Below are 20,695 nucleotides of genomic sequence, written 5' to 3'. Positions count from 1 at the left end.
AGTGTGGCACATTAAAGTGTCAGTTATCTGGAAATTCTCTGATGCTGAATCAATGATGACTTTAAAGCCAGTATTTGTATTCCTGAGACCCTTTGTCCAAAACATAAAACATTAACTTGAGGCCAGAAGTCTTTCAGAAACCCTTCCCCACTGGTGCAGTATTCTGAATTAGCAAATCTGCATAGGCAAACACTGACAGAAAGGACCTCTTGGTTTTGTTCTGAGGAAGAAGTGAAATTTCCACAGCCTGCATATCACAATAGGCCTTGTGGGTCATTCATTGTTACTAGATTGAATTATAGTGAGAAGCCATTGTGCCTCTGGGCTCCCTGTCTTGGCCCACAGGGTTGGAACCACAATACCAGAAACAATTTCTAAGACACATTAGTACACTTTTTAAAAGTATATTTGTGTGTTATACAGAGGAGAACTGAAATCCTTTTAATATTTGGGGGCTTTAAAGTAGTAATTAAATGCCACAGACCCTGTCATGAATTTGTTAAAGATCTTTGAAAAATCTACCATGTCAGCTGCAGCACCAGCTGCTCTCGGGATGCCTGGACAGTGAGTTTTGCCAGTCGAACATTGTTGGTAGCTGGGTGGATTGAGGCAGGAGAATGTTGGAATGAGGAACTGGGCAGGTGTTAGAGATAATGCCACCTGGCTGAGCATGGCGCCCATGGAATCCATCCCCTGAGTAGCTTTACAGTCTGCCCTGCCTGAGTCCATCCCACTCCTGTGGAAACACCCAGATGTCACGGTTTTTTAAAACTTCCTAGGTGAGTCTAATGTGCATCCAGGTTGAGTGGTGGCTGTGCCACCTACCGGCTTGTCACCTTGGGCACTAAAGTTACACATCCCCTCTAACCCTTGGTTTTGTCAAAGCCTTGTGGTAAGAATTAACTGAAAGAATGCATGTGGCATCTAAGTGCTCCATAAATATGAAGAATATGTGTGTATTTCAATGTGATAATATTTATTACGATACACACATACATATATGTTACATATATAGAAGGCAAATTTGCTGTGACCCACAGGGTCATATATGTAAATAAATAGCATAGATCACAAGGAAGTTGAAACCAGCTTCAGAGATTTTCCAAAACATAAAGTACAATGTCACCGGGAGCCTATCAGAGTTCTTGGTAAAGCAGAGTGAAGTTAAACTTTCCCTGCAGGAAAGAGCAGCAAAACAAGTGCTGACAGTTGCCAGCGGTTGAGAGGATCCTAGCCCCTCAAGTTCTGTTCTGGATCCAGCCCCACCTGGGCCTGGTGGTGGCTCTTGGTGGGTACCTCCCCTTCCTTCTGTTAAATACCAGCTGTTACCTAGTGGTGAAGATGAAGGAAAGTAAATTGGACCGACTGTCTTGATTGGCTCATTCTTTCCTGTACATATGTATGTACATTGTCAGATTTATGCTGTCCTTTCATTCATTTAATGGATATTCAGTATGTATTTACTATAGCAGGCATTGAGTTAAAATGTGGAACAAAGCAGATGCTGTCACTGCTCTTGTGTTCTTTACAGTCTAGTGGAAGAGATGGGCATTCACAGCCCAGATCAAGCCACTCCGATGAGTGGCAGGTACGTTCCTTGATTGCCTAAAACAGAGAATCTGATCCCGACTGGGGCTCCAGGAAGATTTTGCTGAAGACACTGTGGTTGAGCTGAGACCTGAAGGGTGGTTGGGTGTATAGTGGTGGTAGAGGGTGTTTGAGTAGAAAGAAGGCCTGTGTGGTGGTGTCATCCAGGAACTGCAGGAAAGCCAGTCTGACTGGAATGAGAGAGTGTACACATGTGTGTGTGCATGATGAGGGTGAGCCCTGAGAGGTAGGCAGGAGCGGATTAAACATGGCTGTGTAGGCTGTATTAATAATTTTGGTATTTTTACTTAGAGCAGTAAGAAGCCATTGAAAGGATTTAAGCAAGGGGTAAGGGTGGAGGGAGAGAAGGAGAGAGAATGGGGTAGACAGAGCCAGCAGGCTCCTCCAGAGAGTGGATCAGAATGACTGAGATTCAATATGTGGGGAGGAGTTGTGGTCTAGGTGGAAGATGGTGGAGGTGAAGAGAAGTGATGTGTTTGACAGAGATTTAGGTGGTGGCATTGACAGGACGTGGTTTAGAGATGTGTTGGGTGCTGTGCAATGGGATGGATGATGGTTGCATGCATTTCAGGGAACAGTGGAGGAAGACCAAGTTGGGAAAGTACCCTGAACCCACTCTAGGGCAGCAAGCCCTTGGGCCCTTTACTCAGAGCAAGGCAGAAGTATTCTTTTTTAACTTAAACAATTTGAGGAACAAGTACATTATATTTAGTTGTAATAATTTTTCCTGTTATATTTGTTTTGGTTGGGGATTTTAAAAATTCATTTTGCTCAAAAATAATGTGTTTCTAGTCACCTTCTACCAGAATCTTACCAGGTTCTAGCAATCTAACCAGGCTTGGTAGTGAAGTGTATTCTTTGACTTTGTGATTTCTTTGTATTCTTGTATTTCAATCAAAGCAACATATTAAAACAGATTGAATGCTGAAGCAGATAGGGAACCTAGTTGTTTTCTTTTAAGCCAGACATTAGATTTTCAAAAATGTAAAACAGCATCATCTCATCAGTTTTTGTTTTGAGAAAGTTATTTTTGTAGAAATAGATTTTATTATAACATAAATGAACTTACTTTTGTTATTTAAAATGAATACATAAATATTATTAAAATTTCTCAGTTTTAATTTCCTAATAAGCTGTTTGGTGGATAGAACCCTTATAAACCATAGCCTTTTGGGGTCTTCAATAATTTTGATTTATAATAGAGTCTTGAGACAAAGGAGTTTGAAAATATTTGCTGTGGGTCATCCTAGGGTTTGTGATAGTAGGCAAATTATTTAAACTCTTAGCCTCAGTTTACATATCTGTAAAACGGAGAAAATGGGGTTGCTGTGAGTGTGGAGTATGCAGGTGATGTACTGTAACGTACCTAGTTCAGTTGCTGGTATGTAGTAACGGATAAATCGGTAGCTGCATTTGTGGTTGCTGTTATTGGGTCATTTCATCTACATTGCAAACTATTCTAGGTATGTTGCCATGTATTATGAAAGAAATTTCTGTTGTTGCTAGAACAGGTATTTAATAAAAGCCTTTTAAACAAGTGAATTGCAAAATTTCTATAGAGTATGATGATCTGAAATAGCCCTTGATTATTCGGCAGCTAACCTTGAATATTTGACTTACAGTTCAATAGTGACTGGCTCTGTTAGTAGCAGATTTAGCATGAAATGAAAGAACAGCTTTGGAACATAGAAGACTTTGCATGTCCCATTTGTTCTGTTCCTAAGTCTCTCCTTATCTCAGTTTCATCATTACAAAAAAAAAGTGATGAGATGTTGAAATCCTGCTATAGAGTTTCACATTCATCCATAGTGAATTTCATGGTAATTTTTTTTAAAGACACAGGTGAAGGGAAGAGTGGGAAAGGAAAGAGGGAGAATGTGATCATCTTGTGACTGAAAATCAGGTTATCAAATGGATAAATTAGGAGAAACCATTTGAATTTCACAGGCATTTTTTACTTTAGAAATAGATTAACCACATAATAGCAACTGTAGTGTAGTGTATTAACTACTTAACAAAAGAGGATTGAGGGTGGAAGTTTAACTGTTATTTCAATGTCCATTGGAATTGAGGATAATGGTTATTTGAAATTTAACAGAATTTAATAAGAAAAAGATTTCTTTGCTCATATGTGTATCACTAGCATAACTATGTAGGTAGGCATAATTTTATTTAGGAGGGATATTTCAAAAAATGTTATGTATATAGAATTTTTAAAAATTTAATATGGCCGGGCGTGGTGGCTCATGCCTGTAATCTCAGCACTTTGGGAGGCCAAGGCGGGCGGATCACGAGGTCAAGAGATCAAGACCATCCTGGCCAACATGGTGAAACCTCATATCTACTAAAAATACAAAAATTAGCTGGGCCTGGTGATGCGCGGTTGTAGTCCCAGATACTCAGGAGGCTGAGGCAGGAGAATCGCTTGAACCTGAGAGATAGAGGTTGCAGTGAGCTGAGATTGCGCCGCTGTGCTCCAGGCTGGTGACAGAATGAGACTCCATCTCAAAAAAAAAAAAAAAATATATATATATTTATATATTTTATAATATATAAATTAAGCCTGTTTATAAACTAGGCCTGCTAATTACAGAGAAGCATAATTTGAGTTACTCCGTTACTGTTCTTTAAATGTTCTTTAAATGCTTGATCTTGGAAGTGAAACTACTCACACTTGGAAGCATCCCTCACTCCTTCCTTCCCTCCTTCCCTCCTTCCCTCCTTCCCTCCTTTCCAGGGAAAGAGGAAAGAAGAGCATAAGAGGAAAAGGGAAGCGAAAAGCGGAAAAAGGAAAGAGAAAGTAAGAAAAGAAGAAAAGACAAAAAACAATATACCCTAACACGGACTCAATTCCTCCACCGCCAGCCACGCCTCTCCTCTCTCTCTCTCTTCCTCTCTCTCTCCTCTCTCCCTCCCTCCCTCCCTCCCTTCCTTTTCCTCCCCTCCCTCCCTCCTCCCTCCCTCCTCCTCTCCCCCTCCCTCCCTCTCTCATATCCCCTCTTCACGCCACTATGTATGTCTGTGTGTGTGGTGGAGGGGGAGAGAGAGAGAAACATTTCTTGAGGTTTTAGCACAGTCTGTCATTGCTCTGACCTTTGAATTCTGTCTGATCTATCTGGCAAATGCTTTGGAAACAAATGCTGTATTTTTAACTTCATTTTCATCGACTGAACTGTCATTCTTTTGAGTTTTGATAGGTGTTCTTCCTGCAGAATCCAGTAAAGCCATGCTCATTTCGTTGGGGAGAAAGAAACACTCTAAGCATCAGGTCCCAGGCTCAGGCTTGGAGCCCCATAGGCTACCTTAGACCTCGGTTCCACCACTTACAAGATGTGGCCTTCTTGAGTTGGTTACTTAGCCTCCTGGTTTTTTGTTTTTTGTTTTTTTTCTCCTAGCTTCTAAACCACCAGAGATTAGCCTCCTATTGTGATCCTCTGTTTTTACATCTGTAAAATAAAGGATGGATTTGTTGGTATGGAAGTTTATAAGGTATTCAGTGCTGTGTCTGAGAAAAATTATGGTTCATTTTCTCTTGTCAAGGAGTGGCACCAGCACAGATAGGGAGGTCATATTATGGAGTGAATGTCAGTGTGAGAAGCATCTTGGTATATCAGTAACTAAAATAGTTGAGCCATGCGGCATATTTTTATTAGTATAAGCTAACCCAGATTGTATAAGTGTAGGGGAAGGATCATTGGATTTGAGTTGGAAGTGCTATGTTGGAATCTTGGCTCTGTGACTTGCTGTTCTGCTTTGGGAAGGTGTTTTAATTTTCTCCACTTCAGTGTTCTGATTTGTAAAATGAGAATAATGATAGCTACCTCTTAATGTGGTTAAGAGGACTTAAATGAGATTATATCTCATTTAATATAGATGATTATATGAGATTATACCAAAGAACCTAAGAGTGCTGATACACAGTAAGCCCTAATGGGGAGTCTCTAGATTTTGTAAGTAAATGACCAGTATTTCTGTCAAACTGCTTACCTTTGACTGAAACTTTGAACTTTAGTGAGACCTTCATATAATTTTCATGACACTTAATAACTGAACATACTTTCCTAAACACACTATGCTTTGGGCATAAGAGTATGATACTTTTGTGTATTTTGTAATATTTAAGTACTTCTTCCTAATAAGCTGTTTGGTAGAGCATATATATCCATCCACCAGCCATCTTACTGAGAGAGGCAATCTATTCCTTCCACTGAAAGCTTAGGATCACAAGATGAAATTTCCTTAATATGAAAACAAAAACAAGTTCGTATTTTGGGTTTCATAAGTTTATTTATGGTTAAGTTTGGAAATTAAAATGTTTAAATAACTTTTCTGTTCTCCCTAGGAAAAATCCATTATTAGAATGTGAGAGACAAAACAAATCTTTTAATTATGCAGCCTAATAATGGGCAAACACCCCAATAAATTTTATTTCCTTCATCTTCATGAGTAGTTTCTTCACCATGTGTAACTTTAAAGCAGGCAAGTAGCCTTAAGAGAACATCGAGTTAACCCTCCTGCTTCACAACTGAGGAGTTTGCTGCTCAGAGGAGTTGCAGCTGGTCAGCGGCAGAGCCCAGTCTAGGTGCTTCGGGGGTCTCACTTGAGTGCTGTTCCGGGGGCAAAGGTGCTCCAGGGCTCAGTGTGTTCCTTTGCTGTCTTTTTTGCCAGCGTCTTATTTTGATCCTTAACGTGTCTGGAATGTGGTTAAGATACTAAAAAATATTTTGAACTGGACTAACGTGCCATTAGCATTACCACCTTGGTTTTACCAGCTGAGTGAGTATTCAGATTCTTGATGTGCATATGAGGTTAACATCTCTTTAAGATACTACCTGTAGGCCGGGTGCGGTGGTGGCTCATACCTGTAATCCCAGCACTTTGGGAGGCTGAGGCGGGAAGATCCTTTGAACCCAGGAGTTAAAGACCAGCCTGGGCAACATAGTGAGACCCCTGTCTCTACAAAAAATAATAAAAAAGATACTACCTGTAAACTAAGGTGGGGTTTTTCATTGATTATCTCCCTCCTCCTATTGTAAAACCTTTTGAATGAAATAAAATACATTTTTCCTTTGTACTCTCTTCTCAGCTTTTAAGTTTACTTTTCTGAACACGTAGAACATTTTTCAGCCTTATTTTTATTTATCTAATAAAACCTCTATTTTGAGGTTTCTTTTCATATCTTCAGTACCATAAGAGGATTTCAGGGTAATTATTTGACAAGTTCTTGTCAAGCAGTATAACACAGCCGTTGTCAAAGAAAAGGTGTGGAAAATGATGTTCAGTGTTCCAAAGTAGAAAAGCAGATATGTTAGTTATTGTGAATAAAAAGATAAAAACATGAACTTTCTAGTATATGATACATGTATTAGTCTTGGTTCTACCATCTTAAGAAATAGTCGTTTTTTGAGATGAAAGCTCCGCCTCCCGGGTTCACGCCATTCTCCTGCCTCAGCCTCCCGAGTAGTTGGGACTACAGGCGCCCGCCACCTCATCCGGCTAATTTTTTGTATTTTTAGTAGAGACGGGGTTTCACCGTGTTAGCCAGGATGGTCTCAATCGCCTGACCTTGTGATCCGCCCGCCTCGGCCTCCCAAAGCGCTGGGATTACAGGCGTGAGCCACCGCACCCCACTGAAGTTTCACTCTTGTCACCCAGGCTGGAGTGCAGTGGTGTGGTCTCGGCTCACTGCAACCTGAGCCTCCTGGGTTCAAGTGATTTCTCCTGCCTCGGCCTCCCCAGTAGCTAGGACCACAGGCACGTGCCACCATGCCTGACTAATGTTTTGTATTTTTAGTAGACACGGGGTTTCACCATGTTGGCCAGGCTGGTCTCGAACTCCTGACCTCAGGTGATCCTTCTGCCTTGACCTCCCCAAAGTGTTAGGAGTACAGGCGTGAGCCACCGCACTTGGCTAAGAAATAGTTGTTTCTGAAAGTGATGCATGTTACCACAGGAATTTGACTAATATTGGCAATATTTCCTTGTATGTGAACTTAAGTGCTGTAAATCTCATCAGTCATATTTACACACTTGTGAGTGACAGAGAGGGAAGGGGAGCAAGATCCTGCCTGTGAATTGTCTTTGCTGGAAAATAATCTTCTATTAGTTTATGCTCTTTAGGGTATTAAAAAACAGTGACCTGTAGCATGATGGCGGGTGAGGCCCGCGTTGCTAATGTGCTGCTGATGTGGATGCTCATTGTGGCTTTGGTTTTTACCCACAAAGGCTGTGAGTCCGGAAAAGACTGGCCCATTGCCATGAGTTATTAAGTTGTCTCCCTCTGTCTGAAATGGGGATTTAGGTGCGATGGGTTCAGGGAAAAGTGATGGCTGTGTAATCTCTCCACCCTTACGAATGAGTTATGACCCTGAGGGGAGTGCCCAGCTGAGCATACTGTGGAGCTGTGCATCCTCAGGGATGGAGCCTGGCTATGGATGGGAGAGCTTTGTCCTGCTCTTACTTTTGGTACTAATACTACTCATATTTCATTTTATGATTTTAGAGACTTGTACTATTTGACAAATGGTATTAAAAAAAGTTTTCAAATGGGAAGTGATTAATTTTGAACTCTGTTTTTCTTGGTGTATACTTTGCCCTTAAGTGATCCTTTGTCAAACACTTTTTACAAAACATTTAAGAACAAGACTCTCCTTTCTACTTAGGAAGTATTACTCTCTGTTCAGAGGGATGCTTTGAATGAAACCAGTAAGTAGGTGTTTTCAGAATGCCTTTTCCTGTTTGCCTTCTTCGTGTCACAGTTCTGAGAATGATTGTATTTTTTGACCCATGTCTAGGCACATTTGCCCTTCTGTGCTGGGGCTGCTGCTTGGATAAGACTCTTTTCTGCTCTCTCAGTTATTTATTGCTTCTATTTTTCTCCCCTTTCCTCACTTTGTACCCCTTACACTTTCTTTCTACTTAATTTATCTCCTGCTTCTCGACTCCTTTTTACTTTGAGAATGTCAGAGAACAGACTGATCTGTGCTGAACGCTGTGGGATGATGGACTGGTGAAGAAGGCAGGGTCAAGGAGGCAAGTGAGGAAACCCAAAGCCCCCCCTGCCTTGCAGAGGCTGCACCTGGATTGGGACAATGAATTGAGACATCAACATGTGGAGTCTGAGAGATGTCTGGAGATAGTGTCTATCAAGGGCAGATAAACAGAAGAGGATGGTTGGAAACACGGATTACAAGGCTAGGAGTCAGAAGCTCCAGGTCCCCATCTCTGCCAGGGCCTTCAGTAGCTATAGGTGAGGCACTTATACATACCTGGTAATCAGTTTCCTCGTCTGTGAGATAATGGAAATAACTATCCATTGTACCTCTGGACAGGCTCATTGTGAAGGTGAAATAAGATAGGAGGTACCTAAAGGCAGCTTGTAAGGGATTAAGCCCAATGTGTAGAATAAACCTGCCCCATACCCTTGGGGAGCAGTGTGGACTAGTGGGTCATATTGGGCTGTCTAATAGGCCCATGTGGCCCATCTGCATGGAGGACTGGTTTTACCTGAGGATAAGTAATATGAAAGATGATTTCTATACCAAAATAATCATATGCATTTTCTTGTACAATACAATGCTTAAACTTTATTTTAAAGATAAAACATGACACAGTCAAGCTGCCATTACGTCTCTGTGTTCTTTCTGGGTTACTTATTTACACACTTTTGTTTATTAGACCATTTCAATCACAAACTTTGTGAGCTGTTGGTATAGTCAGAAGCTTTTGTGTTGAGGACTCAGTGGACATGTGCTCAGAGGCTCTCGTTAAATCTCTCTGGGCCTCAGATTCCTCCTCTCTCCTGTGGGAGCCAAATGCTAGGTTTTGGTGAGGATTAAATGGGAGAACATCTGGCACAAGTAATGGCCTGTGCCATTTTTGAAATCTTCAAAAATCTTAAAATGAGTTAATTTTTTCCTGTTTCTTTTTTTCCTTCTCTATTGGTGATTTGGTTTACAGGTTCATGATCTATAATATTCAGTTTTTAAAGTGTTTAAGTTCCTCTTCTTCATTATGATGGTAGTAGTGACAATGGATAGTCCCTCCTGTAGTTCAGAAGGAGGAAGTTAATTCTGGGTGGGAGGTGGTCAGCAGAAGTTCCAGAAAGGAAGGAAGTTCGGTTATGAAAGAGGGATGAAGTTTGGATAGTGGACAAGAGGCTGTTTCAGGTGGAGAGAGAAGCCCCGACATGGGAGCTGGAGAGTCAGGCAGGGGTGGGGCAAGCGGCAGCAGCCGGACCATGGGGAAGTGTGACATGGGGACTGGGCAAGGCCAGGAGGGAAGCCCGGGAGTTACTTGTGGGACCCTGAGTGCCGAGCAGGGATTCGGACATCGTCTTTTGAAAAGGCAGGGCTTTAGAAAGGTGTGTGCGGTGGTGGGATGCAGTGTTCACATGGTAACAATTTCCTGGTGAGCTGATTCTTATGGGTCTCCCATCCCTCAGCAGGTATCTAGAAAGATTATCTTGGACATAAAGTGACCTCCGCCCTCCCCTTTGTCAGAAGCTCTTGCTCCTGGCTCTCAGGGTTAGGTTTGCTGCTGCTGCTGGCTTTATCCTGCAGTTGGTTGAAGGGTTTCCAGTTAGTCTCTGGAGGGTGACGGTGTAGGACCTGGTTTCACCTGAGCTTGGTGCCCTGCTCCAGGGAGAGAGCTGTTGTGGGGGTCATGATGTTTCTGGGGTTGTGGATCTTATGACACGTGGCAGAGCTTCGTGGAAGGATGCTGGAGGCATAGCACTTGCTCTTACCCACATGTTGCTCTTTTCCTCCATTACTTTGAGATCCTTAAATATGTTACCTTTTTAGAACTGGTGCTGGCTTTGATTTCTGTACATTGGATGAAAACGAAATCTTCAAAAATCTTAAAATGAGTTAATTTTTTCCTGTTTCTTTTTTTCCTTCTCTATTGGTGATTTGGTTTACAGGTGCATGATCTATAATATTCAGTTTTAAGTTTTATATTTGGTATCTGTATTAGTCTGTTCTCATGCTGCTAATAAAGATATACCCGAGACTGAGTAATTTATAAAGAAAAAGAGGTTTAATGGAGTCATAGTTCCATATGACTGGAGAGGCCTCACAATCATGGTGGAAGGCAGAAGACACATCTTAAGTGTCAGCAGGCAAGAGAAGAAATGACAGCAGGGGAAATGCCAAACACTTATAAAACCGTCAGATCTTGTGAGAACTCACTATCACGAGAACAGTATGGGGGAAACCTCCCCATGATTCAGTTATCCACCCAGCCCCATCATTGACACATGGGGATTATTACAATTCAAGGTGAAATTTGGGTGAGGACACAGAGCCAAATCAAATCAGCGTCACTTGACGGAACCAGGTTTGCAATGCCAGGATCCTTGAGAGTCTGATGTCACATTTGCTGTGTCTTCAGGCAAAGGCCTAATAATTTGAAATCAGATTTTTCCCTAGCTATGGCCTTAGGATCAACATTCATAGAACACTTTTCAATAAATTATTATTTGACCGTTAAAAGTATCATTTTCAGGCTGGGTGCAGTGGCTCACACCTGTAATCCTAGCACTTTAGGAGGTGGAGAGGGGAGGCTCCCTTAAACCCAGGAGCTTGAGATCAGCTGGGCAACATGGCAAAAAACCTGTCTCAACAAAAAATACAAAAATTAATCAGTCGTGGTGGCACGTGCCTTTAGTCCCAGTTACTCGAGAGGGTGAGTTGGGAGGATTGCTTGAGCTGGGGAGGCAAAGGTTGCAGTGAACTGAGATCACACCACTACACTCTAGCACTCCAGTTTGGGCGACAGAGCCAGACTCTGTCTCAAAAAACAAAAATAAAAACAAACCACCACCACCTTTTCAATGAAGCTAGTATGAATAGAGTGAGAACAGGTTTTTTTCCAGGATTTCATAAACTCTGTAGCCGTGTTTAAATACATGTAAACACCTAGCTATCATGGAAGCACTGTTTTACTGTTTCCCCTTAGCTTTAGCTGAATTATTCTAAGTCTTGCCTTTGGGTTGGGAATTTTTCACTTTTTTAAAAAAGTTTTTAAAATTAACGATAGTAAATAGATAATAAACTGGAAAGGAATGAAAATGGTATACAGGGAAACTTGTCGCCTTCACCCCTCAGCCTACTCTGATCTCTGGATGCCAGTTCTCTGCTTGGCAGCAAATACTCTTACCAGCTTCTGTGTGTCTCTCCAGAGAGTCTCTGCATGCATATTTATCTTCATACAAATGATGGCATCCAGGACACACTGCTATGGCCCTGCTTATTGTCCATAACAACATATCTTCAGAGTTTTTTTTTTCCCGAGACCAGGCCTTTTCTGTTTCCCAGGCTAGAGTGCAGTGGTGCAATCACAGCTCACTGCAGCCTCAGCCTCCTGGGCTAAAGCTGTCCTACCACCTCAGACTCCCAAGTAGCTGGGATTACAGGTGCACACCACCATGCCTGACTAATTAAAAAAACTTTTTTTTTTTTTTTTTTAGAGATGAGATCTCACTATGTTTCCCAGGCTAGTCTTGAACTCTTGGGCTCAAGTGATCCTCCTGCCTCAGCCTTCCAAAGTGCCTGGGTTACAGTTGTAAGCCATCATGCTTGGCCTGTCTTTTTAATGGTAGTATAATATTCTGTCGTATGGCTGTATCATTGTTAACTTAACCAACCCTCTATTAATGGACATTTATTTGTAGTCTTTCACTGTTATTCAGTGAATATTTTTGTTTATAACAGGTCAGTTAGTACATGTGGGAGCTATGTAATCGTCTTAAATATTTCTCCTATATACATTTAGAACCACAGTAGACATTGTTACACTGTTTGCTTCAGTTGTCAAATGTAATTTGGAAGATTCCAGAGAAGGAGGGGGAAAGCCTTTTACATTTTACCTGTGTTTTTACACACCCTCTTCTTCCTTTCTTCCTGATGTTGCAAGGTTGATTCATTTGATTTCCTTTTCATTTAGAGAACTTAGTTTAGCCATTCTTTCAGGGTAGGTCTGCTGGTGACAGTTTCTCTTAGTTTCATGAAAGTATCTTGATTTCCTCTTCATTCCTTAATGATATTTTTGCTGATATAGGATTCTGGGTTGTCACCTCTTTTCTTTCAATCCCTGGCAAGCATTGTGCCACTTTCTTCTGACTTTTCCTGTTTTCTGATGAACAATCAGCTGTCATTCAAATTGTTTTTTCCTTATCGGTAGGTGTCATCTTTCTTTGGCTGCTTTCAAGAATTTTTCTGTCTTTGGTTTTTCAAGGTTTAACTAGCTTTTTGAGTCTTGGGTTTCTGTTTCTTGCCAAATTTGCGAACTTTTCAGCTGTTATTTTTTCATATACTTTCCAAGCCCTGCCCTCTGTCTTTTCTCCCTTGGAACTCTGATGGAGAATGTTAGTTCTTTTGTCACAGTCCTACAAGTCCCTGTGGCTCTATTACTAGTTTTTTTCATTCTGGTCTATTTCTCGATTTCTCTCTCTTGTTAAGTTTGGGTAATTTCTTTTGTTCCATCTTCGAGTTCACTGATTTTTCCTTCTGTTCTGCTATTGAGCACATCTACTGAGCTTTTTATTTCTGTTGTTACATTTTTCAGTTCTAAAATTTCCATTTGGTACTTGTTTATAGCTTTTATTTCTTTGCTGAGCTGATCCTCTTTTTCTTTGCTGCCTCTTTCTCTTTTTTTTTTTGTTTAAAGTGTGTGTGTGTCCTTGTTCATTGAAGAGTGTTATTATGGCTGCTTTAAAATCTGTCAGGTAACTTGAACATCTCTGTCATCCCAGTGCTGGCATGTATTTTCTTCGTTTCGTACAGCTTGAGATCTAGCTTCTTTGTGGGGTGAGTGATTTTTTTTTTTTTAAATTGAAACCTCCTGGACATTTTGGATATTATTTAAACCTTCTGTTTTAGTTGACTTATGGCATTGCTCTGGCAGAGGATGGTGGGCCACTCCCTTGTTACTGCCAGGTGGAGACAGAAGTTCAGATTTTACTTAGCCGCCGTTGACACTGAGGGGCTGTGGCTGGGGCTCTTTGTTATAGTTAGTGAGAGTCTCACCTCTCCATTTGTTTTCATTGATAGTGCAGTAGTGCAGGGGGCTGGTTATTACTGGCAGTGGAGGATGAAAGTCCTGGCCCCCTACTTGGCCTTCTTGGACCCTACCCTTGGACCTAGAGGTGTTGGGGCATCTTGTTACCACTTCACAATGGCAAAAGTTTAGGCCTCATACTCAGTCTTTGTTGGTGTGGGTGGGACTGGACCCAGAGTCGTTTTTGATGCCTGTCTGGAGTAGAGTGGTTATTATCTAAAAATGTTCTGTCTTGGTAGACAGGTTCCTTTCTGTTCTTTGGACACAGAGAGCAGGTGTTCTTTTGGTCTGCACCCTTCTTGTTTGCAGATTGTCTCCTTCAGCTTTTATCTGAGATATGTGAAGCAAAAAGGAAACTCAGGGAACTCACCCCTATGCCATTTCTCATGGCCTTGTGTCCCTGGCCACTCTGGAACAGAGGTTAGCAGAGGTTCTCTGGAAAGGGCCAGATGGTCTCTGAACTGCTCAACTCTGCTGTTGAACTTCAGAAGCGAGCATAGACGATATGTAAGAGAACAGGCCTGGCTGCTCCATTTCAGTTTTGCTTATGAAAACAGCCTGGCCTCAATCTGCCTACCCTGCTCTAGACCCTTGCTTCCTACCCCTCGTAGAGCTGACTCTTTCCTAGATGTCTTCAGAATCAACTCTGGAGTTTTCTTGAGTGCAGCACATTTCTTGACTGTCCGGGGCACAGTCTTGTAGTGGTGATCACCTGTGGGGGAGAACTTCACAATCAGCTCCTAGAAAGAGAGATTCTGGGCATCAGAAAGGACAGAGCCTAGAGCAGTTTCCGAAGTAGAATGAAGTGTAATTGCACACGTGGGACTCCAGTCCCTGCTTATCTTTACTTCTGAGAAGCATTACACACAGTTGTTAATTATGCTGTGAGAGAGGTAGTCTTAATTCATAAACTAAGCTGAAATATGTCTAGATTTTCACATGTTATTGCTATTTTAAGACATCTCTTTTCATACTCATTTTGTTTTAACAAGTGTACTTGTGAAGTTAAGGATGGGTGCTCTTATTTCTATCATATTGCTTTGGATTTTTCTCTAGATGAGAGAGTATTGCAATTGCCAATTCAGAAGGCATTCTATATTGTTAGCACTGCTTGTAAGACCCTATTTGTCTGAAACGGAAAGGAAGAGTCCCATAAGGAGCTAGAATGGGGCCCCATGTGGTATGAGGGTCGGGGAGAGTCTGTAGCACTGACAGGTGTTTTGGCTTCTTCTGAATACTGCCTTGTTTTACCATGTTGCAGAATGGAACCATTGTAAGCCAAGAACAAGTTGGCCTTTAAACTATTGTTAGCAAAGAAGCAGAAGCAGTCTTCTTTGAAATGGCTTTCACTTTGGAAGGAACAGAGACAAGATGAATAAGAGCTTTCCCTGATGTTAAGTGTTTGTGGCCTTAGAGAGTGGTACAGTGTTTCCTATGTATCCACATTGTGTACGCTTCTTGCTTTCTTAATTTGGGGTCCTTATTATTACTATGCTTTGGCTTAGCAATTGGGCTTTTAAATGGAAAAAGCAGTAGGAGGCTGGGTGCGGTGGCTCTCACCTGTAATCCCAGTGCTTTGGGAGGCTGAGGCAGGAGGATCACTTGAGCTCAGGAGTTCGAAACTGGCTTGGGAAACACGGGCGAAACCTCGTCTCAACTAAAAATAAAAAAGAAAATAGCCAGGCATGGTGGCGCATGCCTATAGTATAGTCCTAGCTACTTGGGAATCTGAGGTGGGAAGTTTGCTTGAGTCCAGGAGATGGAGGTTGCATGAGCTGAGATTGTGCCATTGCACTCCAACCTGGGCAACAGAGTGAGGCCCTGTATGAAAATAGAAAAAGAAAAAGCAGTAGGTTATTAGCATAGACTTGATAAGAGTTCATGCTGGTGTATCTCATTTTAAGGTGTAGATGTCTTTAATAAAGTTCATTTCATTAAATGAAGTTAATTACCTATTGTAAAATAAAAATGTGTTTCCCTGGAAAACAAATTTGGCTGTATGATTTAAACTGATCATACTTAAGAGAACACCCATTGTTGTAAAGTCTGTATGAAAGGAAAAGTTCCCATTTATGGTTTTATTTAAAATGATGACATAATTTTAAAGAACTTAGATTCGTTGTTGCATTTTGAATAGTAGTTTAAAAAGTCTGGTAGGAGAGATGGCTTTATAATTGAAAGGTAGTGAAATAATGAGACCGGAGACTCATACAAATTACCTGGATAGGAGGTACTTTGTTGGGAGTTTAGGGTGGTCTACCTACAAGACTTGATATTTGAAAATAGTTTTTAAAAACAAGTAGGAGATTGCTTGTGGGATGAGAATGTTTTAGTCAAGGGAAAACTATTTGAAATACAGAGATATGAAACAGCATAATGTATTTGGGGATTAGAAGACATTTTCATGTTAGGAACATATAGAGTATGAGTAATGAATTTGGAAGTATGAATAAAGAAACTGTTGGGGATGGCTACAGGATGGGCTATTGATGTGGTTTGTGTTATTTTCCCCCTTTATTTCATATACAGTCATGTGTCACTTAGTGAAGGGGATACGTTGTAAGGAAGTGCTTCCTGAGAAATGTCTCATTAGGTGATTTCATCATTGTGTGAACATGAGAGAGTATACTTATCCACAGATCTAGATGGTCTAGCCACTACACATGTAGACTGAATACCTGTTGCTCCTAGGCTACAGACTTGTACAGCATCTGACTGGACTGAATACTTTAGGTAATTTGAACACAGTGGGTAAGTACTTGTATATCTAAACATCCCTAAACATGGAAAAGGTACAGTAAAAACACAGTATAGAAGATAAAAAATAGTATACCTGTTTACCGTCTCCATGAATGGAACTTATAGGACTGGAAATTGCTCTGGGTGAGTTAGCAAGTGAGTGGAGAGTGACTCTGAAGGCCTAGAACATTTCTGTATACTACTAGAGACTTAGCAAACACTGTACATGTAGGCCACACTAAACTGATACAAAATATTTTTCTTCACTAATAAATTAATCTTAGCTTACTGTTACTTTTTTACTTTATAAACTTTAAATTTTTAAAACTTTTTGACTTTTGAAATAACAGTTACAAACACATTGGATAGCTATACAGAAATATTTTTTCTCTTTATATCCGTATTCTGTATGCTGTTTTCTGTTTTAAAATTTTTATGGTCTTTTTAAACTTTTTTGTTAAAAACGAGACACGAACACACACAGCCAGGCCTCCACAGGGTCAGGATCATCAATATCACTGTCTTCCACCAGCACCTCTGTCCCACTCTGTAGAAAATGAAGTAGAGGTTCCTCTTCAAAGGGACTTTCCTCCCAGTCTAATTGAGAATAAATAGTAGCCTCTCTTAGAAGCAAAAGTTACTCAAAGACCTGTGCTAATATTCTTAACTATCTGCTAGCCATAATAAAGAAAGCAATATACTTTGTGTTCTTAGCCCCCATCTTTTAGCCTAGATATTTGCCCTGGCATGCCTGTACAGGTCTAAGCAAGCATTAGGTCATAGCCTGTTCCTCTTTCTTATTTGGAGGTGTTTTTGCCTTTCTCAGCATTCCACAAGTTACTTCCTCCTTTCCTTTGTTCTCCTCTACCTTTGCCTCTTTTGGGAAGTTCTAAATTGCCAGCCAGTCAGGACAAGTACAGAATGTGAGGTCCTGTTCCAGCCAGTGGAAACTGGACACAGCCATAGGGTGGACGCATCAGGCTTATAAATGACCCTGTCTCATTTGTTTGTGTGTGCTCTCGTGGCAAGACTGCTAGTGAGCAGCACCCTTTCTGCAGAAAGTAAATTGGCCTTGCTGAGAGATCCTTTGTCTTTGTGTTGATTTCTGCGACACTGAATACCCATTTCCAACACACTCGGAGGGCTTTAGAAGCGACAGCACATGTGGAGCTGTCATCTCCCATGATAGCAAGGTCTTCTTCTGGTACCTCCTGCAGGCCCTGCCTGGGGCAGTTTCACAGTTAACTGTATTTTGTTTTTGTTTTTGTTTTTTTGAGACAGAGTCTCGCTCTGCCGTCGGGGCTGGAGTACAGTACATGATCTCAGCTCACTGCAACTTCCACCCCCCGGGTTCAAGCTATTCTCCTGCCTCAGCCTCCCAAGTAGCTGGGATTATGGGTGTGCGCCATCAAGCCAAGCTAATTTTTGTATTTTTTGTAGGTATGGGGTTTCACAATGTTGGTCTGGCTGGTGTTGAACTCCTGACCTCAAGTGATCCACCTGCCTCGGCTTCCCAAAGTTCTGAGATTACAGTTGTGAGCCACTGCACCTGGCTGTAACTGTTTTTTAATAAGTAGAAGTGTAGTATACTCTAACAATAAAAAGTATACATAAACCAGCAAAATAATCATTTATTGTCATTATCAAGTGTTATATACTATGCATAATTTTATGTGCTAGACTTTCATATGACTGGCAGCACAGTAGGTTTGTTTACAACAGCATCATCACAAACACAGGAGTGATATGTTGCACTACATTGTGATGTCACTAGGTGATAGGAATTTTTCAGCTCCATCATAAGCTTAAGGGACTACTGTCATTGATGTAGTCTGTTGTTGACCAAAATGTTGTTATGCAGTGCATGACTGAATTTTTGTTTTAAAATCTTTTACAAATGAAATTAGATTTGTATTTTGAAAAGATAATCCTAATAAAGCAACGTGGAGAATGGATGTAGTGGTGGAGGAGGCGAGAGGTAGAGATGTTAGGATATTGAATAGTCCGGGCAACAGATGATGAGGACTTAAATCAAGGTGGTGGAAGCAGTGATGGAAATGAGAGGAGCTTCCAAATAGATTCGGATATAAGGGATGAGGGAACAGTAGAAATCAGGGACATTTTTAGTATTTGTGGTTTGGCTTCAGGGTGATCAGTGGTGCCATTAACTCAGTTTGGGATTATGGAAAGAAGAGCATGTTTTGGTAGCAGAAGAGTTCACATCTGTGGAACAGTAAATGGAACTGCTTGTGGGTGGCTGGCACTGTAGGTCTGGAAGTCAGTGGAGGAGTGTCCCTTAAAAGGTAGATTTTGGTGGGTATTAGAAATAGTTGGAATTAAAGGAGGAGATGAGTTAACCCATGAAGGAGAGCCTTTAGAGAAGGAAGTCAAGTTCCAGATAGAGCCATGCTGCCACCCTGCTCTCCTGCCGCCCACTCTCCACCCACGCAGACATTAATAATCATCACTGCTGTTTCCCATGGAGCCTGTGGGATCCTCAGAATCTTCTCAAGGCAGTGCACTGGAGAGCTGAGAGGAGTTGGGGCAAAATGTAAGGGTTAGAGGAAGAGACTGCGTGGAGAGACTGAGCAGAGAAGCAGGACTGGAGTCCGCATTTCTGCCAGGGTGGAAGACTGTTAGAGCTGGAATGTGCTGATGGATTTGGGAAGTAGGAAGTCATTGATGATTCTGGTGAGAACAGTTTTAATTGAGAGAGGGAGACAGAAGTCATGTTTTGAGGCTATTTGGAGCCAGGAGTAGGAGGTGAGAGACTACTTTTCCTAGGATCTTGACTAGGAAAGGATGGAGGTTGTTTGGAAACCAGAGGGAGGGAGGGGTGGAGCATGTATGTAGGTGTAGGAAATAGTTCATATCTTAAATAATTCTTTTATGTAATAATCCTGCTGATACATGTTCTTTAACATTTTATTTTGAAACAATTTCAAACTTAAAGTTGAAGTAGACCTGTAATCACCAGTATTAACACTGTGCCACATTTGTTTTATCATTTTTTTCTTTCTTACTACTTTTTTTTCTGCACCATTAGAGAATAAGTTGCAGACAGTAAGTAGGTGTTTTTACTTCTAAATATTTCGTGATTTTTAGGCTTTGTTTAGCACCCTTTACTCGCATAAGAAAGGTCATTGGGCAGATCTATTAAAAATAACTGGAGTACTCTGCCTGCCTCCTTAAATATTTTGTGGTTATTTGTCTCACAGGAGGATTAAACACAGGAAATTTGGGACTTGGACTGTACTGGAAACTTCTAAAATATAATTGTTCTTTCAGATTTTGGTCTCTTGATTGTTTGCTGATCAACAGAAAAGGTGGAAGGAAATGATGGCTATTTCAGCTTTTTAAAAATAGTACTAAATGTTCGATTCCACGGTACAATACTTTATCATCTGAGAAGTCAGGTAACAGGTCAGTGAGATTCAAAAGTCTCTTCAAAATACTTACATGTCAGATACCTAAAATATTCTCCTTGATGAAGATACTGGACACATGCTCAGTGGAAAATGTGGGGATTTTCCCCCACTAAATATCGATTTTCTTTCATTTAAATAGTACTTAATTGTCCTAAATTAACTGGCCTCCAGAACACATTTGTGTGCAAGAAGTTGTTCCTTTGTCCTTTCCTTGCTTTTAGTAAAAGTGTGGTAGTGTAGATTTGCCATGGATAGTTAGATTTGCTATGCATAATGTAGATTTGGACATGAACTCATGGACAGGAATTGTAATAAGCAGTCATATCCAGTTTATGTTTCATGAGCAGCTTCCCTTTGCCAGGGTCTTTGTGGTTAGTGGTGGCCTTCTTGTTGCCAACCCCGCCTTGTCACTGGCTCACTGGATCCTGGATGGAACAGAGACTAACAGTGCTGGGTTGTTCCTCTTGCCCCTTGTGGGATCTATAGGGCTGATGGCCCTCTGGGTACCACCCCAGAGCTGTTCGTTGTTCTCCAGCAGAAGTGTAATAAGCAGTTTGTCTCTTCATTCCTGACAGTTTCAAAATTGCATGTGGAGATAAGTTCTAGATTTAAAAATTAGTATCTCCTAATTTCTAATGTAATTTTTAGATAAATTGATTATGCAGATTTTGGAAAACATATAGTTACCATGTAGGTTAAAGAAAGGTGGTTTAGGGCCGGGCACGGTGGCGCATGCCTGTAATCCCAGCACTTTGGGAGGCCGAGGCAGGTGGATCATGAGGTCAGGAGATCGAGACCATCCTGGCTAACATGGTGAAACCCCGTCTCTACTAAAAACACAAAAAATTAGCTGGGCGTGG

At 41.2% G+C, this 20,695-nt stretch overlaps 2 protein-coding genes across 3 annotated transcripts in view; one reads left to right on the top strand and one right to left on the bottom strand.

Moving 5' to 3' along the window:
* The window catches only part of CCNY (cyclin Y), a 234,159-nt gene that overhangs the window by 86,681 nt on the left and 126,783 nt on the right, over nucleotides 1-20,695 (top strand). The window lies entirely within an intron of this gene.
* The window catches only part of LOC104682677 (translation initiation factor IF-2-like), a 230,986-nt gene that overhangs the window by 204,734 nt on the left and 5,557 nt on the right, over nucleotides 1-20,695 (bottom strand). Inside the window, exon 3 of the mRNA XM_030940174.1 lies at nucleotides 14,246-14,408. Coding sequence (XP_030796034.1) covers nucleotides 14,246-14,408 — 163 coding nt within the window. The remainder of the gene's footprint in view (nucleotides 1-14,245; nucleotides 14,409-20,695) is intronic.

This window comes from Rhinopithecus roxellana, chromosome 11 (genome assembly GCF_007565055.1).
Source record: "Rhinopithecus roxellana isolate Shanxi Qingling chromosome 11, ASM756505v1, whole genome shotgun sequence".
NCBI classification, from domain to species: Eukaryota; Metazoa; Chordata; class Mammalia; order Primates; family Cercopithecidae; genus Rhinopithecus; species Rhinopithecus roxellana.
Note: the sequence above shows the minus strand (reverse complement) of the source record. Positions and strands in the feature narration are given on the sequence as shown.